The 16506-nt window shown below is 42.1% G+C and overlaps 1 protein-coding gene across 3 annotated transcripts in view; it reads left to right on the plus strand.

The window, feature by feature from the left end:
• Positions 1-16506, plus strand: part of CLUH (clustered mitochondria homolog) — a 43497-nt gene extending 26991 nt beyond the window's left edge. For 2 of the 3 annotated variants that reach the window (XM_069944681.1, XM_069944679.1), the window contains exons 8-26: positions 2913-3060; positions 3756-3848; positions 4625-5319; positions 6847-7076; positions 7558-7662; positions 8009-8109; positions 8466-8618; positions 8937-8999; positions 9578-9822; positions 9905-9989; positions 11380-11533; positions 12340-12479; positions 12586-12666; positions 12783-12908; positions 13647-13768; positions 13962-14055; positions 14313-14447; positions 15314-15387; positions 15976-16506. In XM_069944681.1, coding sequence (XP_069800782.1) covers positions 2913-3060; positions 3756-3848; positions 4625-5319; positions 6847-7076; positions 7558-7662; positions 8009-8109; positions 8466-8618; positions 8937-8999; positions 9578-9822; positions 9905-9989; positions 11380-11533; positions 12340-12479; positions 12586-12666; positions 12783-12908; positions 13647-13768; positions 13962-14055; positions 14313-14447; positions 15314-15387; positions 15976-16150 — 3019 coding nt within the window. In that variant the 3' untranslated portion in view covers positions 16151-16506. The remainder of the gene's footprint in view (positions 1-2912; positions 3061-3755; positions 3849-4624; positions 5320-6846; positions 7077-7557; positions 7663-8008; positions 8110-8465; positions 8619-8936; positions 9000-9577; positions 9823-9904; positions 9990-11379; positions 11534-12339; positions 12480-12585; positions 12667-12782; positions 12909-13646; positions 13769-13961; positions 14056-14312; positions 14448-15313; positions 15388-15975) is intronic. The other variant, XM_069944680.1, reaches the window with a different exon arrangement.

A 16506-nucleotide genomic window follows, 5' to 3' on the forward strand; every position in this document is an offset into this window, starting at 1 on the left:
CAGACGTAGGCGGCTTTTCAAAAAACTACAAATGATAAATTTGGCACAAATCCCATATTATGCGTATTTTGGGGTGAATACTCAAAACGGGCAGATTAAAGAAAGTCATCTCTACAAATTATTTGCCCGCCGAATACTGGTTCATAAATAAAACTTGGGCGCAAAGCTAAATTTTCCTCTTAGTTTTTTTTTTTTTTTCAACATCATGTAATGGTTATCCTTTTATAATATAAGCCTATATTACACAAACTATTCCCTCTACTTGCCATAAAACCCAAAACAACGTCCAGCACTCAGGATGTCATTTTGGATTTTGTTACAAGTTTGGTTCCTGGCTGGTGCGGGCACTCTAGTGGAACAAGGACTGGGTGAGCTGACATACTACTAACTTTGCTCTACTTGCCATATGTACACAGACTACGCCATCCCCTGTATGTGTCTGTGTTCATCTAGCACGGTCGTCTTGTGATATCAGCATTGCCATGAGATAGCTGCTGTATGTGCAGCACCTGCCCTTCTGTCTGTGCTCCATCTGCCTCTGGTATCCATTATTATGACATTCTTGTGGAGGGAGAGAGGAATTGTTCTGCTGCCATGCTGGGAATTTGCTGAATCTCTGCGGGAGACAAGTGGATGTGATGTCGCCCTGTTTAGAATCTCTGGTATTATCTCATTATATGGCATCATTAGTGTAACCCAGCGTGAGCTGAATAGAAAGGTTTTCATTGTGATCTATCAGGAGGGAAACAGGTTTGGTACAGCTCTGGTTTAGTTAAATAATTTCACTTCCTATTTCTCCCTATTGGTTTTTAATACATTGCTGTGGCTGGATGTGGGGAAGTATACACTGCCATCATGTAATTGTTATTCTTTATAATATAAGCCTATTGTATAGGAACTGTTCTCTCTCTATGAACTGTCGATCAGCTCTGCAATACATTTTAATACTGCTGTGTTGCATTGTTTTATTTGTATTACAGGTTCGATAAAGGCAGATTTGATCCTAGTTGTAAACCCAGCCTAAACACCTTTAATAGTGTCAGACCCATGCCTAATATAATCGCTGATTTACCAGATTGATGCTTCTTTAACCTCTTAAGGACGCATGACGTACCGGTACGTCATGCGTCCACAAGAGGTGTTAAGAGCGGGACCGCGAGGCGACCCCGCTCTGAACCGCTGCAATCCCGGGTGCTGCGTGTAGCCCGGGACCGCGGCTATTAGTGGGCACGGTCTGATCGCCGTGCCCGCTAATTCAGTAATCGGATGCAGCTGTAAAAGTTGACAGCTGCATCTGATTACTGTATGCAGCACTTCCCTGGTGTGGTTTGGTATCGCCATGTGCGTAATCGCCCGAACTATTAATTAATCACATTCTTGATCTCGCACGGTAAACGGCATAAGCGCAAAAGCGCAATTTTAAGGAACGTATATTTGTTAACAATGGTTTGAATTTTTTACAAGCCATCAGATACAATTTCACCACACACTGACTTTCTTCCTGGTTTCGCAGTGTACTTTATGCAAAAATTCAGCCTGTCATTGCAAAGTACAATTAGTGTCTCAAAAAATAAGGGCTCATGTGGGTCTCTAGGTGGAAAAATGCAAGTGCTATGGCTTTTTAAACACGAAAACGCAAAAACAAAAATTTGCTCCGTCCTTAAAGAGGACCTGTCACCTCCCGACCCCCCGTTAGATCCCCCTATACTCACCACATCGCGCTGGGTCCCGCTTCCTGATCCGGTCGGGTCACGGAGATATGAGCGCCAGAAGCCCGGCGCACACGCCCACAGGAGAGTCCGATGCCCATAGAGAATGACGGAGCATCGGACTCCCCATTCATTCTCTGTGAGCGTCAGACTCTCCTGTAAGCGCGCGCCTGGCTTTGGGCGCTCATATCTCCGTGACCCGACCGGATCAGGAAGCGGGACCCGGCGGGATGAGGTGAGTATAGGGGGCTGTAACAGGGGGTCGGGAGCCTGTCACCCCGGCACGGGGTGTGACAGGTCTCCTTTAAGAGGTTAAAGGGGTTATTTAGGAATAGGAAAAACACCTCTTTTCTTGTAAAAAAACAGCGCCGCTCCTGTCCTCAGGTTGTATGTGATATTACAATTCAGCTCCATTCACTTCAGTAGAACTGAGCTGCAAAACCTACACACACACTGAGGACAAGAGTGGGGCTGTTTCTTGGGGAAAGCAGCCATGTTTCTCTAAGCCAGGATAACGCTTTTAATGAACCTTTATGCTTGGCTCAATGACTGTGCAAGAAGGGCCATAACAGTAGTCTCTGGATTGTTTGTTCAGCCCTTCACTTCCATCATTGTCGGCTGCCCGCCCACCCCATTCACACAGGTGTGACCGATCAGCTGTGATTTTTAGAGCAACATTATCCAAACAATCATCAACAAATAAGTGATTGCTCGTTCTTCAGCTGATCGCTGGGTCTCTTACAGGGGGGCAAGAATTTGCCTGGCTTTTACGCTGACATGTTGTCTGTTTAGAATTTGGCGCACAGACATGGTAGGCCTGTAGGCATTTTAGGACCCTTTCATGGCAAACCATTGGAGGCAGTGACAGAGGGAATGATCTTTCTCTGACAAACCAGGTTTAGGTGCCACAGACCTTATTTATATGCCATTTAAAGGTGGAAAACGACAGATCTGATTTATATCAGAAACAAGCCATTGCAGTGTAATGTTTGCTGTATGTGCTAGCGGAAACCCTCTGTACGGCAGTGTGTTAAAGGACTGAAGCCTGCACAATACATTTACTGTGCAGTGTTGGAAGGGGTTAAACTTAAGTAGACATAAGCTGAACCCCAGCATGCTCCAGTGCAATCGTTCAGCATCTGAATACCAGTGGCTGAAGAAGATGGATGCAGCTTGTCTTAATTTTGCCGTGATTATTTCCAGGGTTCAGAGACATCCCTTTGAACGGATTGCTACCCCATTCCAGCTCTACAGCTGGACAGCACCCCAGGTTGAACACGCCATGGACTGTGTTAGAGCAGAAGATGCGTACACATCCCGTCTTGGTTATGAGGAGCACATTCCTGGCCAGGTAATGAGATTTGGTGTTGTCTACCATTGTTATATGGTACCATTGTTGTATATCGAAGCCTTTCATGTAGTAGTAATTGTAAGTATAAACATACAGGCCCAGATTTATCAAAGGGTGTAAAATATAGACTGGTGTAATCTGCCCACAGCAACCAATCACAGCTCAGCTTTCATTTTTACCAGAGCTGAAAGCTGAACTGTGATTAGTTACTATGGGCAGTTTACACCAGGGTATATTTTTACACCCTTTGATAAGTCTCCTCCGGAGTCTTTCTTAAGGCCCTATTACACCGACAGATCTGACGACAGATTATCTGCCAAAGATTTGAAGCCAAACACAGGAACAGACTATAAACAGAGAACAGGTCATATAGGAAAGACTGGATTTCTCCTCTTTTCAAATCCACTCCTGGGATTGGCGTCAAATCTTTGGCAGATAATCTGTCCTCAGATCTGTTCTTGTAATAAGGCCTTTATTCATTCTATAGAGCAATATACTATAAATGATTGTATAGACTTCCATGGATTAGTGTACAGGCCTATATTGTCACTGAAATGTGTTTAGGTCCTCCTTTACCTCCTCCTAAAGGGTACTTCTTGTTAATAGTCCTGTTAAAAACATGTAGCCATCACTAAGGTAATAAATCCTATCTGGGGTGAGGGTCCCTTGTACTCAGCATCTATTTTCTATTTCAGACCAGAGACTGGAACGAAGAACTACAGACGACAAGAGAGTTACCCCGCAAAAACCTACCCGAAAGACTGTTAAGGGAGAGAGCTATTTTCAAGGTGAGTGATAATGCATCACTTGGTATGGTAAGCTGTCAGCCAATATTTGTAGCAGCATCTGTAACTTATAGGGTTTTCAGCACTGCATAGGATATATTAAACATTCTTTTGTCTTTTACCCCATACTCTTATAAGCCAAACCTGGACTTAAAGGGACCTTATCAGCTCTGTTATGGTGTCCTCACAAAAGGACAGACACTATTTCCAGGTTATTTAGCCTTTTAAGGCCCTATGTAAAGGTATGTACAGTCAAAGATAGGAAATCTCATGTGGAGTAAACTATAACATAACATATTGTTAGTAGAGACACCACACAAAACTCTGAGTATTCAAGTATTATATGGCTAGGGGTTATATAAAATCCTGTTGTCCATAAACAACCTTCCTTACCTTACATGCCTCTTTGCCATGTCATCAATGTTGTATAAACCTTTAGGTTTACATATTTATCATTACATCCTATACGATGGATTAGCATTAGAGATGAGCGAACCTGGAGCATGCTCGAGTTGATCCAAACCCGAACTTTTGGCATTTGATTAGCGGTGGCTGCTGAAGTTGGATAAAGCCCTAAGGCTATGTGGAAAACATGTATATAGTCATTGGCTATATCCATGTTTTTCAGACAACCTTAGAGCTTTATCCAACTTCAGCAGCCCCAGCTAATCAAATACCGAACGTTCGGGTTCGGATCGATTCGAACCCGAACCCGGTTTCGCTCATCTCTAATTAGCATTAAACAGCTGTTCATGTTTTTAACTGAGCTTTTCTTTCAGGTCCACAGTGACTTTACAGCAGCTGCTACTAGAGGTGCTATGGCGGTCATCGATGGAAACGTTATGGCCATTAACCCCAGTGAGGAGACAAAAATGCAAATGTTTATCTGGAACAATATTTTCTTCAGCTTGGGATTTGATGTCCGAGATCACTATAAAGATTTTGGTGGGGATAGTGCTGCCTATGTATCTCCCACAAATGATCTTAATGGAGTAAGGACATACAATGCAGTGGACGTAGAAGGACTCTATACATTAGGAACAGTGGTAGTGGACTATCGAGGTTACAGGGTTACGGCACAATCCATTATTCCAGGCATTTTGGAGCGGGAACAAGAGCAGAGTGTTATTTACGGGTCCATTGACTTCGGCAAAACTGTTGTGTCTCACCCTAAGTACCTGGAATTGTTAGAGAAAACCAGCCGGCCGCTTAAGATCCTGAAACACAAAGTCCTTAATGATAAAGAAGAGGAGGTGGAGCTGTGCTCCTCGGTCGAGTGCAAGGGGATCATTGGCAATGATGGGCGCCATTACATTTTAGACTTGCTTCGCACTTTCCCTCCAGACCTCAATTTCCTACCTATAGAAGGCGAGGACCTGCCAGAAGATTGTAAAAAGATGGGTTTCCCCAAAGAACACAGACACAAGTTATGCTGCCTACGTCAGGAGTTGGTGGACGCTTTTGTGGAACACAGGTAACATGGCTCCGAACTTCGCCACAAGTTCTCATTTTGTAATTTTGGAAGTTTTGGAAACAGGGTGGCTTGTGGTGCTACATTATTGGTGCAGCTCTCATTAACCTTTAGATGACCCTGGGGCTTACATGTAAATGTACGCCCTGCCGCCGCTAGGGGTGTTCAGAAGGGGGCCATGCGGCGACCCCAATCTGAACCGCCGCGAACCCGGCTGTTATATGCAGCACGGGTCCGCAGCAGTTGGCAGGCACAGTCCGATCACCGTGCCCACAGCTCAGTTTAAATGGCTTCTTTTAACCATACCTGGTGGTCTATTGGGGGGTATTGCAACCCCCCCATGCGATCACAGAGGATCGGTCATTCCATCTTTTCTGTTTGGGGATCTGCGCCGTAATGAAGCTGATTCCAGTTCGATCATATATTGTTCCTGGCTACAGCAGGCCAGAGCAATAGATCGACTATCTCATTGGTCTATGCAGTATATATAGACTGCATAGATCTCAATAAGAGATCAATGTAGTTATACTAGAAGTCCCCCAGTTAGTGTGTACAGAAAAAAAGTTTTTTTTTATTAATAGACAATCCTCTCCCCTTTTCCAATTTTATAAATAAAAATAAATGTGATAATAAATAAAAAATAATCACATTCCTGATCTCGCATGGTAAACAGCGGAAGCGCAAAAAAAGTGCAAGATAATGGCGCAAAAAATGACACCTCACACAGCCCCATAGGTCAAAGGATAAAATCGTTATAAGGATGTTAATAGAGCATTTTTAAGGAACATTTATTTTTTTAAAAAAGGTTTTTATTTTTTAAAAGCCATAAAAAAAAAAAGTTACATATCGTAATCGTACCAACTTAAGGAAAATGTATAACATATCTGTTTTACCATAGGGCAAACGGAGTAAACACAAACCCCCAAAATAAAAAAAGAATTGAGTTTTATTTTCAATTGCACCCCAAAACCCCCCAAATAATAAAATAATTGAGTTTTATTTTCAATTGCGCCACACATTTTTTTTCTGGTTTTGCAGCGTATTTTATGTAAAAAATAAGTCATTGCAAAGTACAATTAGTGGTGCAAAAGATAAGGGCTCATGTAGGTGAAAAAATGCAAGTGCTATGGCCTTCTAAGCATGAGGAGGAAAAAACGAAAGCGGAAGAGTGAAAAATGGCTCGGTCTTCTAAGGTTTTATGTTTGTAGGCGTTATGAAGTGTGTAAAACCGCCGCAACCAATTGGGGCACTCATTCCAGAGATGGGTGTGGGTCCCATATCCTCTAGATATGCAATAAATGTTTGAGATCCCTTTATTTGGCCATTTCAGTGATCTTCTAATGGAATATATGTCTCCCCAACTGTTCTGGTTATCATGCCATGAAGCAGTATTTAAGTCACATTGTAGCCATAGCTTAGACATCCATCTTTTAATCCCTTCTATCCACCCCCCATCCTAGCTTTATTAGAACATACTATGTCCATTGTCATTATGCTGCATTGACACCATTACCTGTGGCTTTCTTTCAGATACCTCCTGTTTATGAAGTTGGCTGCCATGCAGCTCATGCAGCAGAAGACCTCCTCACAGGAGAACCCCGCTGCCCTGGAAAATGGGGAACCTGCAGCCATATCTGATTCCTCAGCCCAAAGCGAGCCTCAGGAAATAAGTCAGCCTGCAGACAAGAACGTGGAAAGTATAGCTGGAGAGTCTCAAGTCAAAGAGCTGGCAGCAACTGTGGCATCCAACAATGAAACAGGTATTCCTAGATGAATAGTATTAGACAAGGACAGCGATGAATATATTAGGCTGTATTGTATTAGACATGAGGAGCCTTTCCTGTTTGTCATTTAATTCCTGAAGGCAAGAATAGTGCAACAATTATTATTCTGAACTGTAGCTTAATAGTAGGACCTTTCTAATATAAACTACAGTATTTAGAAAGTTAATTTTCTATTCTGGAAACATTTCAATAATGAAGAAAAACAGTGCACAGGTTTCCTTTTGTCTTTAGAGGGTTATTCCTATCTTGCCCCCCCTTATCTTATGGATGGGGAATAACAAGCTGGGAATATCCATTGTCATGTGCTATATCGCCATGTGTTGTACAATGTGCACTTCCTCACTTCCTAATAAAATTAATAGTGAATATCTGGATTGGGTAGTCACATGTTAAGCGTGCTATATACCTTTGGATAAATGTCTGCTTAACCCCACAATTTTTTTTTTTTTTTCCCCAGTAGATCTGAAGAGCAGAGAAGTGATCCGCAAGGCGTGCCAGGTGGTGGGCTCAGTCAGTGAGACGTCTTTTGATATCCGTTTCAACCCAGACATCTTTTCTCCAGGTGACTAAAAATATGACCTCTAGGACCCCAACAAGGATTATTACAAGAATGCACAGCCCCCTTAATACTCCTCATTCTTATTTCCCCAATTACTTTGAGCCAATCGCTTTAGAGTTTTCCATTTTCCAACCCCAAAATTATTTTTATTAGATCTTTGGTCTTCCTTAAAATAGACCAGATCCAAGTCCTGTAGAACCCCAATGGGAGCGTCCCCACTATCACTGATAATAAGGAAATTCACATAACATGTCCTCTTAGGGAGGACTGAGGACACCTCTGATACAGACTTGTTCACGTCCTAGGACTTGATCGATAACCAATATACCTTTCACATATCTGACCACAGGTGTGCGCTTCCCTGAGTCTACGCAGGCAGAGGTTCTGAATCAGAAACTATTGCTGAAGGATGCAGCGGCCTTTGTATTGTCCTGTCAGATTCCATGCTTGGTAAGGACTGTGCTGCGGTCTTATTAGTGTCATCTGTCAGGGAGAGAATACATGAAGGTGGCATCTCCACCCTCCAGCAGCCTGGAGTTGTACTACCTGCAGCTCCTCTGTAATCTTCTCCCCAGAGATGACAGAATGGGCTCCATTACATTTACAGCGATCCATAATGTATACAGCTCTATTCCTGACGCTCTGATGGACCCCCATGAACAGTGTATGGGATATGTGCTGTTGGAATCCATCACATGATGCATAGTCGATAAGAGGTTAATGTACAGCAGTGTTTTATATTTTTGTCACCTTATTATGTAATAAATGTGAAAACTTCATTTGTCATCTATCGTCTGTTATCACAGATCAAGGACTGTCTTGATCACAATGTGGTCCCTATGGATGGAACCACGCTGGCTGAAGCAATGCACCAGAGGGGTATCAACATGCGCTACCTAGGAAAAGTTATAGATATTGTCAAAAAATTCCCCGTCCCATCCCAGCTGGATCACGTTTATGTGAGTATTTCTAAAATCAGAATAACGTTTTGGTTAATGGTAATTTAGCCCATTATAGGTCAGAACATTATGGCTATGGGTCTTTGTAGGTTTACCACCCATATAGCTATGTTTGTGTTGGTAACAAGTAAAATATAATCATCCTTTCTCTTATTTACTGTGTGTTCCTTTACTTTGCAGCGTCATCATCGTTTAGCCCAGTATCACTGTCACTAAAAATGTTTTAAACTTTTTGACTGGTCAATTTAAGTTGCTTGCTAAGTTATTGAAGTTTTCAATGCAAGTCTGAAATTTTTGTTGACTTTTGTGTCTCCCCAGAAAATACTTATAAGTGAAGTGATTACCAGGTCTGCAAAGCACATCTTCAAGACCTACCTGCAGGTAAGACATCAGTATATATGTATAAAGCTCACCTTGGTTTTTAACATACTATGTTTAACATACTATTGGAATAGTAAACTTAAAGAGGGACTTTCACAATTTTTTATTTTTTCTAAGAAAATAGGTTGTCATCGTAAGCAGTTTTACAATAGACTCGCTTTATATTATTTAAGGTTTTCTATGTTTAAATCAACATTATACATATTGGCAGTAGGTGTCTCCCTTTACTGCACACGTGTACAGCTGCTGCACATTCACATTCAGTATCAGAGAATCTGGGGGTGCTCGCATTGTATGGTCAGCTCTCCTGTCACACAGCACCAAAACCTCTGTAACCACACAGTGACATTATACTCACTAAATTTGTTGCATAACAAAGAGCATTGTCTTCTGGTTAGCATGCAGAGCTAGTAATATAATTAGTCTAAGTTATTTGCCATCAGTTGATATACAGCCTGCATGATAAACAGGTGATTTAGTCTGGATATTCCGTTTTAAATTCTTCTGTAAAGTCAGTCCTATAACACTTTGGTACCGGAAGCGTCTCTGAGCTGGACCCATCTATATTTTCTCTCCAGGGAGTAGAGCTGTCTGGCCTATCTGCCGCCATTAGCCATTTCCTGAACTGCTTCCTCAGCTCCTTCCCCAACTCGGTGGCTCACCTTCCCGCAGATGAACTGGTCTCCAAGAAAAAAAACAAAAAGCGCAAAAACCGAAACCTCAGCAGTGCTGACAACACAGCCTGGGCCAGCGTCACCCCTCAGGAGCTATGGAAAAACATCTACTCTGAGGCCAAAGCCTATTTTGACTTCACTCTTGAATGGTAAATAAGCCCTAAAAATAAATCATCGGTCACTAATCTTATCATTATTCCACAGTAGTAATACACACATTCTCTCTTCCAGTGAAAATGTGGACCAGGCTGTGGAGATGTACAGCCTCCAGAAGATTAGCCTTCTCCGAGAAATCTGTATCAAAGTTGGCATTCAGGTACGGCTTTGCACATACTTCACTGAGCTGTGTGTGTCCAGTCACTGTCTGGAGGTCTTAAGGTCCTTGAGATGATGCTTGGTACGTAGTCTAGTCCTCATCGGTAGTTAGGCTAGGTTCATTTGTACTACTTTTGTCACTGTATCTAGTTAAAACACTACCACTTGTGAATCCAGCCTTTAAAGGACAACTCCCACGCTAAGGAAAAAAAACAAAAACCAATCAGAAACCTAGCTTTTATACTTACCATCCCTCCTGAGCTGTCACTGTTTGAATTTCCCTCCGTCTGTGCACCTTCTGATTTCTAGTCTTGTTCTTCATTTCTTCCTTGCTTCCTGGTTTCAGCTTCCCATGATGCACTTTGGCTGCTGTGACAAGCTAGCCCCCTGCTGTGACACAGCAAGTGCCTGCCCGTCCATTCACTACAACTCCCATCATACACTAAACATGACCCCCTCTCTGGATCTCTTCAGTCAGGCTGCTATATACACACACTGAAGCTGCACACACATACTTTCACCTCACTGTAGTGACATTCTGCAGGATTAGGTCAGGGCAGCAGGGGAGAGATAAGACGTCTGTGTAGCTGACATGCCGGGAGTGAGGAGAAAGATAAGCAAGTGACATCACTCACTCACTGAGTCCACTCGGCAGCAGGAGGGAGTATGGGGGAGGGGGTCCTGTAGCTGGTTATGTGCCGGGAGTCAGTCATGAGTCATTATTGAGTTGCAGAATGACAGATGGCTTACAGTTGCTCAGCCAATGGGAGCTGAGCAAGCCTAGTCACCTGACCAGGCAGGGGAGGGGGAGGCTGGTGTAACAGGAGCTAGAGCAGCCCTCCTGCTGATGCCTCATGGTCACTAGAAGGAGCTGGACAGTAATTAGGTATGAAGGAGTTTCTTACACTTCCTGCTGGGGGGTGGAGGGGGGAAAAGACAGGGAAGGAGGACAGACAGGTGATTGAAGTATATTACAGTGTTATATAACTTTGTAATATGCTTCAATTACTGGGAAAAAGTTTTTCATGGGAATTGTCCTTTAAAAGCGGGTCCTGAATCCAACTGAACCAAGCTGCTAATGTAAGACATTACACAGACACTACGAGTACCCCATAAAGATATCATGTTTGCAAAGGGGTGCTCCACTTGGTTCTTTGGCTCATCCTTATGAAGTGTTTGCAATGGAGTTCGGGGCATAAGCTGCTGTCGGACACCTCTCGTGATCACTATATAAGCAATAAGAAAATCATACCTTCAGCTGTTGTATAAACCCCTCCTGAAAGCAATGCTTCTAGGGTAGTGCATGTCTGTCTCTATTACGGATCACACATCTGTAATACCGCCATGTGCCTTTCATATGTTGTACTAGAACTTCTTATTTTCAATCTCAGGTCCTGCTTAAAGAATACAATTTTGATAACCGGCACAAGCCCACCTTTACTGAAGAGGATATATTGAATATTTTCCCTGTGGTGAAACATGTTAATCCCAAAGCGTCTGATGCTTTTCATTTCTTCCAAAGTGGACAAGCTAAAGTACAACAGGGTGAGTTTTATAAAAGTAGAATTGTATTTCACGTAACTATTTCATATTAAAGGGGTCTAGAATGACTTGTCCCAGAAAGACTCCTTGAGAAAAACAGTGACTTTTTTACAAGACTAAATAAATTGATTTAAGTTCTTACTGTAGATTTACTTGTAAAACGTAGACTTGCGTTACTTAAAGGGGTGCTCAGGCACAAAAATTCTTTCAAATCAACTGGTGTCAGAACGTTATATAGATTTGTCATTTACTTCTATTTAAGAATCTCAAGCCTTCTAGTACTTATCAGCTGCTGTATGCCCTGCAGAAAGTGGTGAATTTTTTCCAGTCTGACAGTGCTCTCTGCTGCCATCTCTGTCCATGTCAGGAATTGTCCAGATCAAATCCCAATAGAAAACCTCTCCTGCTCTGGACCGTTCCAGTGTCAGGCTGGGTTAACACTAAGCATAACACCGACCGTTCTGTGACCCGGCCGGTGTTACTGAAGATCATCCCGGCCGGTACCGCAGTATCCCAATTCACCGCTGCACACAATAAAGCGTGCGACCGTTGTTGAACCTTGCCTCAGACTGAAAAGAATACATCACTTCCTGCAGGACATACAGCAGCTGATAAGTACTGGAAGACTTGAGATTTTTAAAAAGAAGTAAATTATAAATCTATATAACTTTCTGACACCAGTTGATTTGAAAGAAAAAATATTAGCCAAAGTACCCCTTTTTATACACGTCTATTTTATTCATAATCATGTTTCGCTCCCATGAAACGTCTGAATAATCACATGATACACTTATCGTTACTGTTCTTAGGTTTCCTAAAGGAAGGGTGTGAACTTATCAACGAAGCCTTAAATTTATTTAATAACGTGTATGGCGCTATGCACGTAGAGATCTGTGCGTGCTTACGATTACTTGCCCGTCTCAACTACATCATGGGTGACTACTCAGAGGTAAGTAGTTTATGCATGGCTATTGCCATTCCCATGGATTGATAGTAATATATTGATACCAGACTATTCATATTGATAAGATGCCTCTTGTGTTTTCTTAATTCAGGCCTTAAGCAATCAGCAGAAAGCTGTCCTTATGAGTGAGAGAATTCTGGGCACTGAGCACCCCAGCACCATCCAGGAATATGTAAGTCGGGCTAGCTGGGTAGTTTTCACCTTTGCTGTATCACTCACCACTATCTATTCCATTAGTTGTTATTCACCTGTATTTCTAGAGTCCTCACTGACTGTGATTTGTTGCAGATGCATCTAGCATTGTACTGCTTTGCAAACAACCAGCTCTCCGTTGCATTGAATCTGCTGTACCGAGCACGCTATCTCATGCTGCTTGTGTTCGGAGAAGGTCACCCCGAAATGGCACTCTTAGATGTAAGTAGGCTATTTAGTATCATTGTGATAACACAGATATGGTTTTAACCCTTTAAAATGAGATGCTCCTTCTCACAGTAAGGATCCTATAAGATGAAGCAATTTTTTTTAATGATAAACGATCGCCAACTAGATTGTTTATCGTTAACCTGGAATCGTTCAACAATAGTAGTTACTCACGATCAGTACTATGATCGCTGCTACAATCTTTTACTCCATCTGATGCTAGCAAATGAAGGAACCATGTGGAATTACACTGAATGATTAGTGATATATTAGCGAACCAATGCGGAATTGCAGTGAATGATTAAAAATGATTTTGATGCCTGCACCAAATGAACGTTGGCCGATTTCTCGTTGTTTGTTTGCATTTTCACTAAACGATTATCGTTTAAATTTGAATAATATACCGTAATTCGCACAATAATCATCCTGTGTAATAGGTCCCTAAAGCTCAACCCCCGCTCTGCTTTGGTCCTACCTCTGAAATGGAGAGAATGAGAAATAGCTGTGCAACATGGAGGGGTCTCTGGGGCTCAATATTAGCATGGAGAGCAATAAAAGCACAATATCACCACTCTGAAGGGTTAATCTAGCAAAAACATGCAGGTTATTAAAAATCTTTTGAAATTATGAGTATGCTTAAAGTGGAGTGCAGATGTCATATTCAGGCAGTTTTTGGGAAAGTATTTTTTTTTCCCCCTGCACTTATAACCGAGTTTTTATATTTGCCCTTAGAGCAACATTGGCTTGGTGCTTCACGGAGTAATGGAGTATGACCTGTCTCTCCGCTTCCTGGAAAACGCACTTACCATCAACTCCAAATATCATGGCGCCAAGTCTCTCAAAGTTGCACTCAGGTGAATAAACCTCTGTGTCTTTCATGTAAACATTGTAAATGGCAATCATACCGAGTCTCTGAGGCAAATGTGAAGCTTGCCTTTCAGCTGGTCATACAGTTGGTGAGGCTCCGTGCCATTGCTGACACAATGTTAAGCCACCATATATAAAATCCTTATTTCTTAATTTTATTATTTTTCTTATTTCCTGCAGTCACCATCTTGTAGCTCGTGTGTACGAAACTAAAGGGGAGTTTCGCTCTGCATTACAGCATGAGAAAGAAGGCTACTCAATATACAAGAACCAGGTAAAGTATTAGAAGCCTTTATAGTCTTGTAGCTTTCAGGGTTTCTCCAGTGCTGTATCTTGGCTGTGAGTACAAGCCTGCTGTGTGCACATTGTTATGGGCCTGGGATGGACCATGACTAGTGGGCAGCAGTTTCTAGGCTTCATGCCATATTGCATTGGAAGCCTAAATCTAAGGTCTTAGTGTAGATGATGGTTATGGGAGCTGCTGTGTATGTGGTTATATTAATGCCTCTGCTTTTGTTATTCTACATACAGCTGGGGGAACAACACGAAAAGACCAAAGAAAGTTCAGAGTACTTAAAGTACCTCACCCAGCAGGCTGTAGCTTTACAGCGCACTATGAATGAGATCTACAAGAATGGATCCAGTGCCAATATAATGCCTCTTAAGGTATGTTACCCGCTTTCTTTGTGTCAGTTCACAGTGGTTGTCTAATAAATGAACAGTTGCTTTACTACTTTTGTGTGGTTGTTTGAAACAAATTGTCTACTCTTCAGTTTTCTTTAGCCCAACTTCCTATGTGGTGTTCATTGTGTAACAGGCTTCCTGTTCCTATGTACAGGACACTCTAGTAAGGAATTCAGCCAACTCTTTCTCCCTCTCACTATATATTTCTGACTATAGTGGGTGGGAGAAAGAGTTGGCTGAATTTCCAACAAAAAGTCCACTACAGGATACTCAGGCAGGAACTGTGGCTGAAGAAAACATAGCAGACGTAGTTGTACGAAGTACAGAATTTTTAGTTTTTTGCTGATCTTTGCCCATTTTTTAAAATGAAAAACAAATTGCAGGATATCCCCTTTAATATGAAGAAATGCTTTACCAATCTCCTAGGTCCAAATCCAGCTTTATCTTTGGCTCTTGTACAGATAATAATATGGTTGTAGACAGTATAGGTTCTAAGGCCCTATTACACAGGCTGATTATTTGTCGGATCCGACCAATATTGCCCGATATAATAAGGCTAGTAATCAGCCGACATACATGCAAATGCTCTTTCTTCGGCTGATTATTCCGTTTTTTGACAGGTCAGAAGTGAGCAAAGTAAATGTCCAAACAAGTAATCTTCCAATTTTGTGTTACTGATGTTTTATAAACTGTATAAACGAGCATCAATCTGGGAGTTCAGCTCTTATTTACAGCCTGGCTCTGACTGTCTAATCTGGCTATATCATCTGTACCTGTTCCTCTTCTCAGTGTAGTGTGTATAAATGGAGGGATTATGACACGGATGTTGGTTGTGTGTTCTCTTGCAGTTCACGGCTCCCAGCATGGCCACTGTCCTGGATCAACTAAATATTATTAATGGAATCTTGTTCATCCCACTAAGGTAAATAATATTTTCATTGTATTCTATTAACTTAAAGAAAACCTGTCAGCAGCTTTTCGGACGTAATATGATTTCAGACATTAAACTATTTACTGCTTGTGCTGTATTTTAATAAAATACCTGGAGTCACTGGGCTATTACATAGCAGCTTAAGGAGTCATCTCTTTGCATTCATCTCTGCCCCAGCTGCAAGCATGCCTGATGCCTGTCTTCCCTGCTGTGACATCAGCTGACAATCTTTATTCAGGAGGCATGCTTGCAGCAGAAGAAGAGATGAACCCAGAGAGATAGCTCCTTGACTCAGAGCTGCTGTATAGCACCCCCATGACTATTACTTAATTTGCATGCAACACAAGTGGCAAATAAAGCTTAATATGTAAAAATGTACTATTTAGAAACACCTATATCACACTGCCAGCAGTTTCCCCTTTAAAAAGCTGCAGATGGGTTCAGAAAGTAAAAAAAAAGATGGTTCTGAAGGCCCAAATTCAGACAGTCCTTAAGGAATTCTAGTTTTATAGTTTGCTTATTCTCTGTGGTTTTTTGAACCATTAACCTTGGCCGCTTTTCTAACCTTGACATTTACAGTCAAAAGGACTTGGAAAATCTGAAAGCCGAGGTCCAACGTCGTCAACTGCTACAAGATGCCATAAAGGGGGCCGACAGCCTGGAGACCGACAGTAAAGAAACAGAAACTTTAGAAGCAGCTAAAACAAGTGTGGCCACAAGTGACGACAGTGCAGAGACACAAACCTCTGCTTAGCTTTGACATCTCTTCCTTCTCAGACGCTACCTTTAAAACTGTAATCCCTATACAGGGTTTTTACCAAGACCTGTAGGTTATAAAGTGCGTCTTGGCGATATTGTTGCACAGGTACAAATGCTGATAATTCACAATGCAAGGAACTAATCTGTAAACAATCAGTGTCTGCTGCACTGAGACCCCTCCGTCCCTAAGCAGGTGTGCACACATGAGAATCAGGGGCTTCAACTAGCCCGACCCTGGGACTTCAGTGTGTGTGCAAGTTGGGTGTGTGTCCATGCAAAATCCATTTCTGCACTTTGTGTTTGTACCTTATAGGTAATGGCTCTGCTTAGAGGTGACTGAATATTTCTCAG

Source organism: Dendropsophus ebraccatus, chromosome 11 (assembly GCF_027789765.1).
Source record: "Dendropsophus ebraccatus isolate aDenEbr1 chromosome 11, aDenEbr1.pat, whole genome shotgun sequence".
NCBI lineage: Eukaryota > Metazoa > Chordata > Amphibia > Anura > Hylidae > Dendropsophus > Dendropsophus ebraccatus.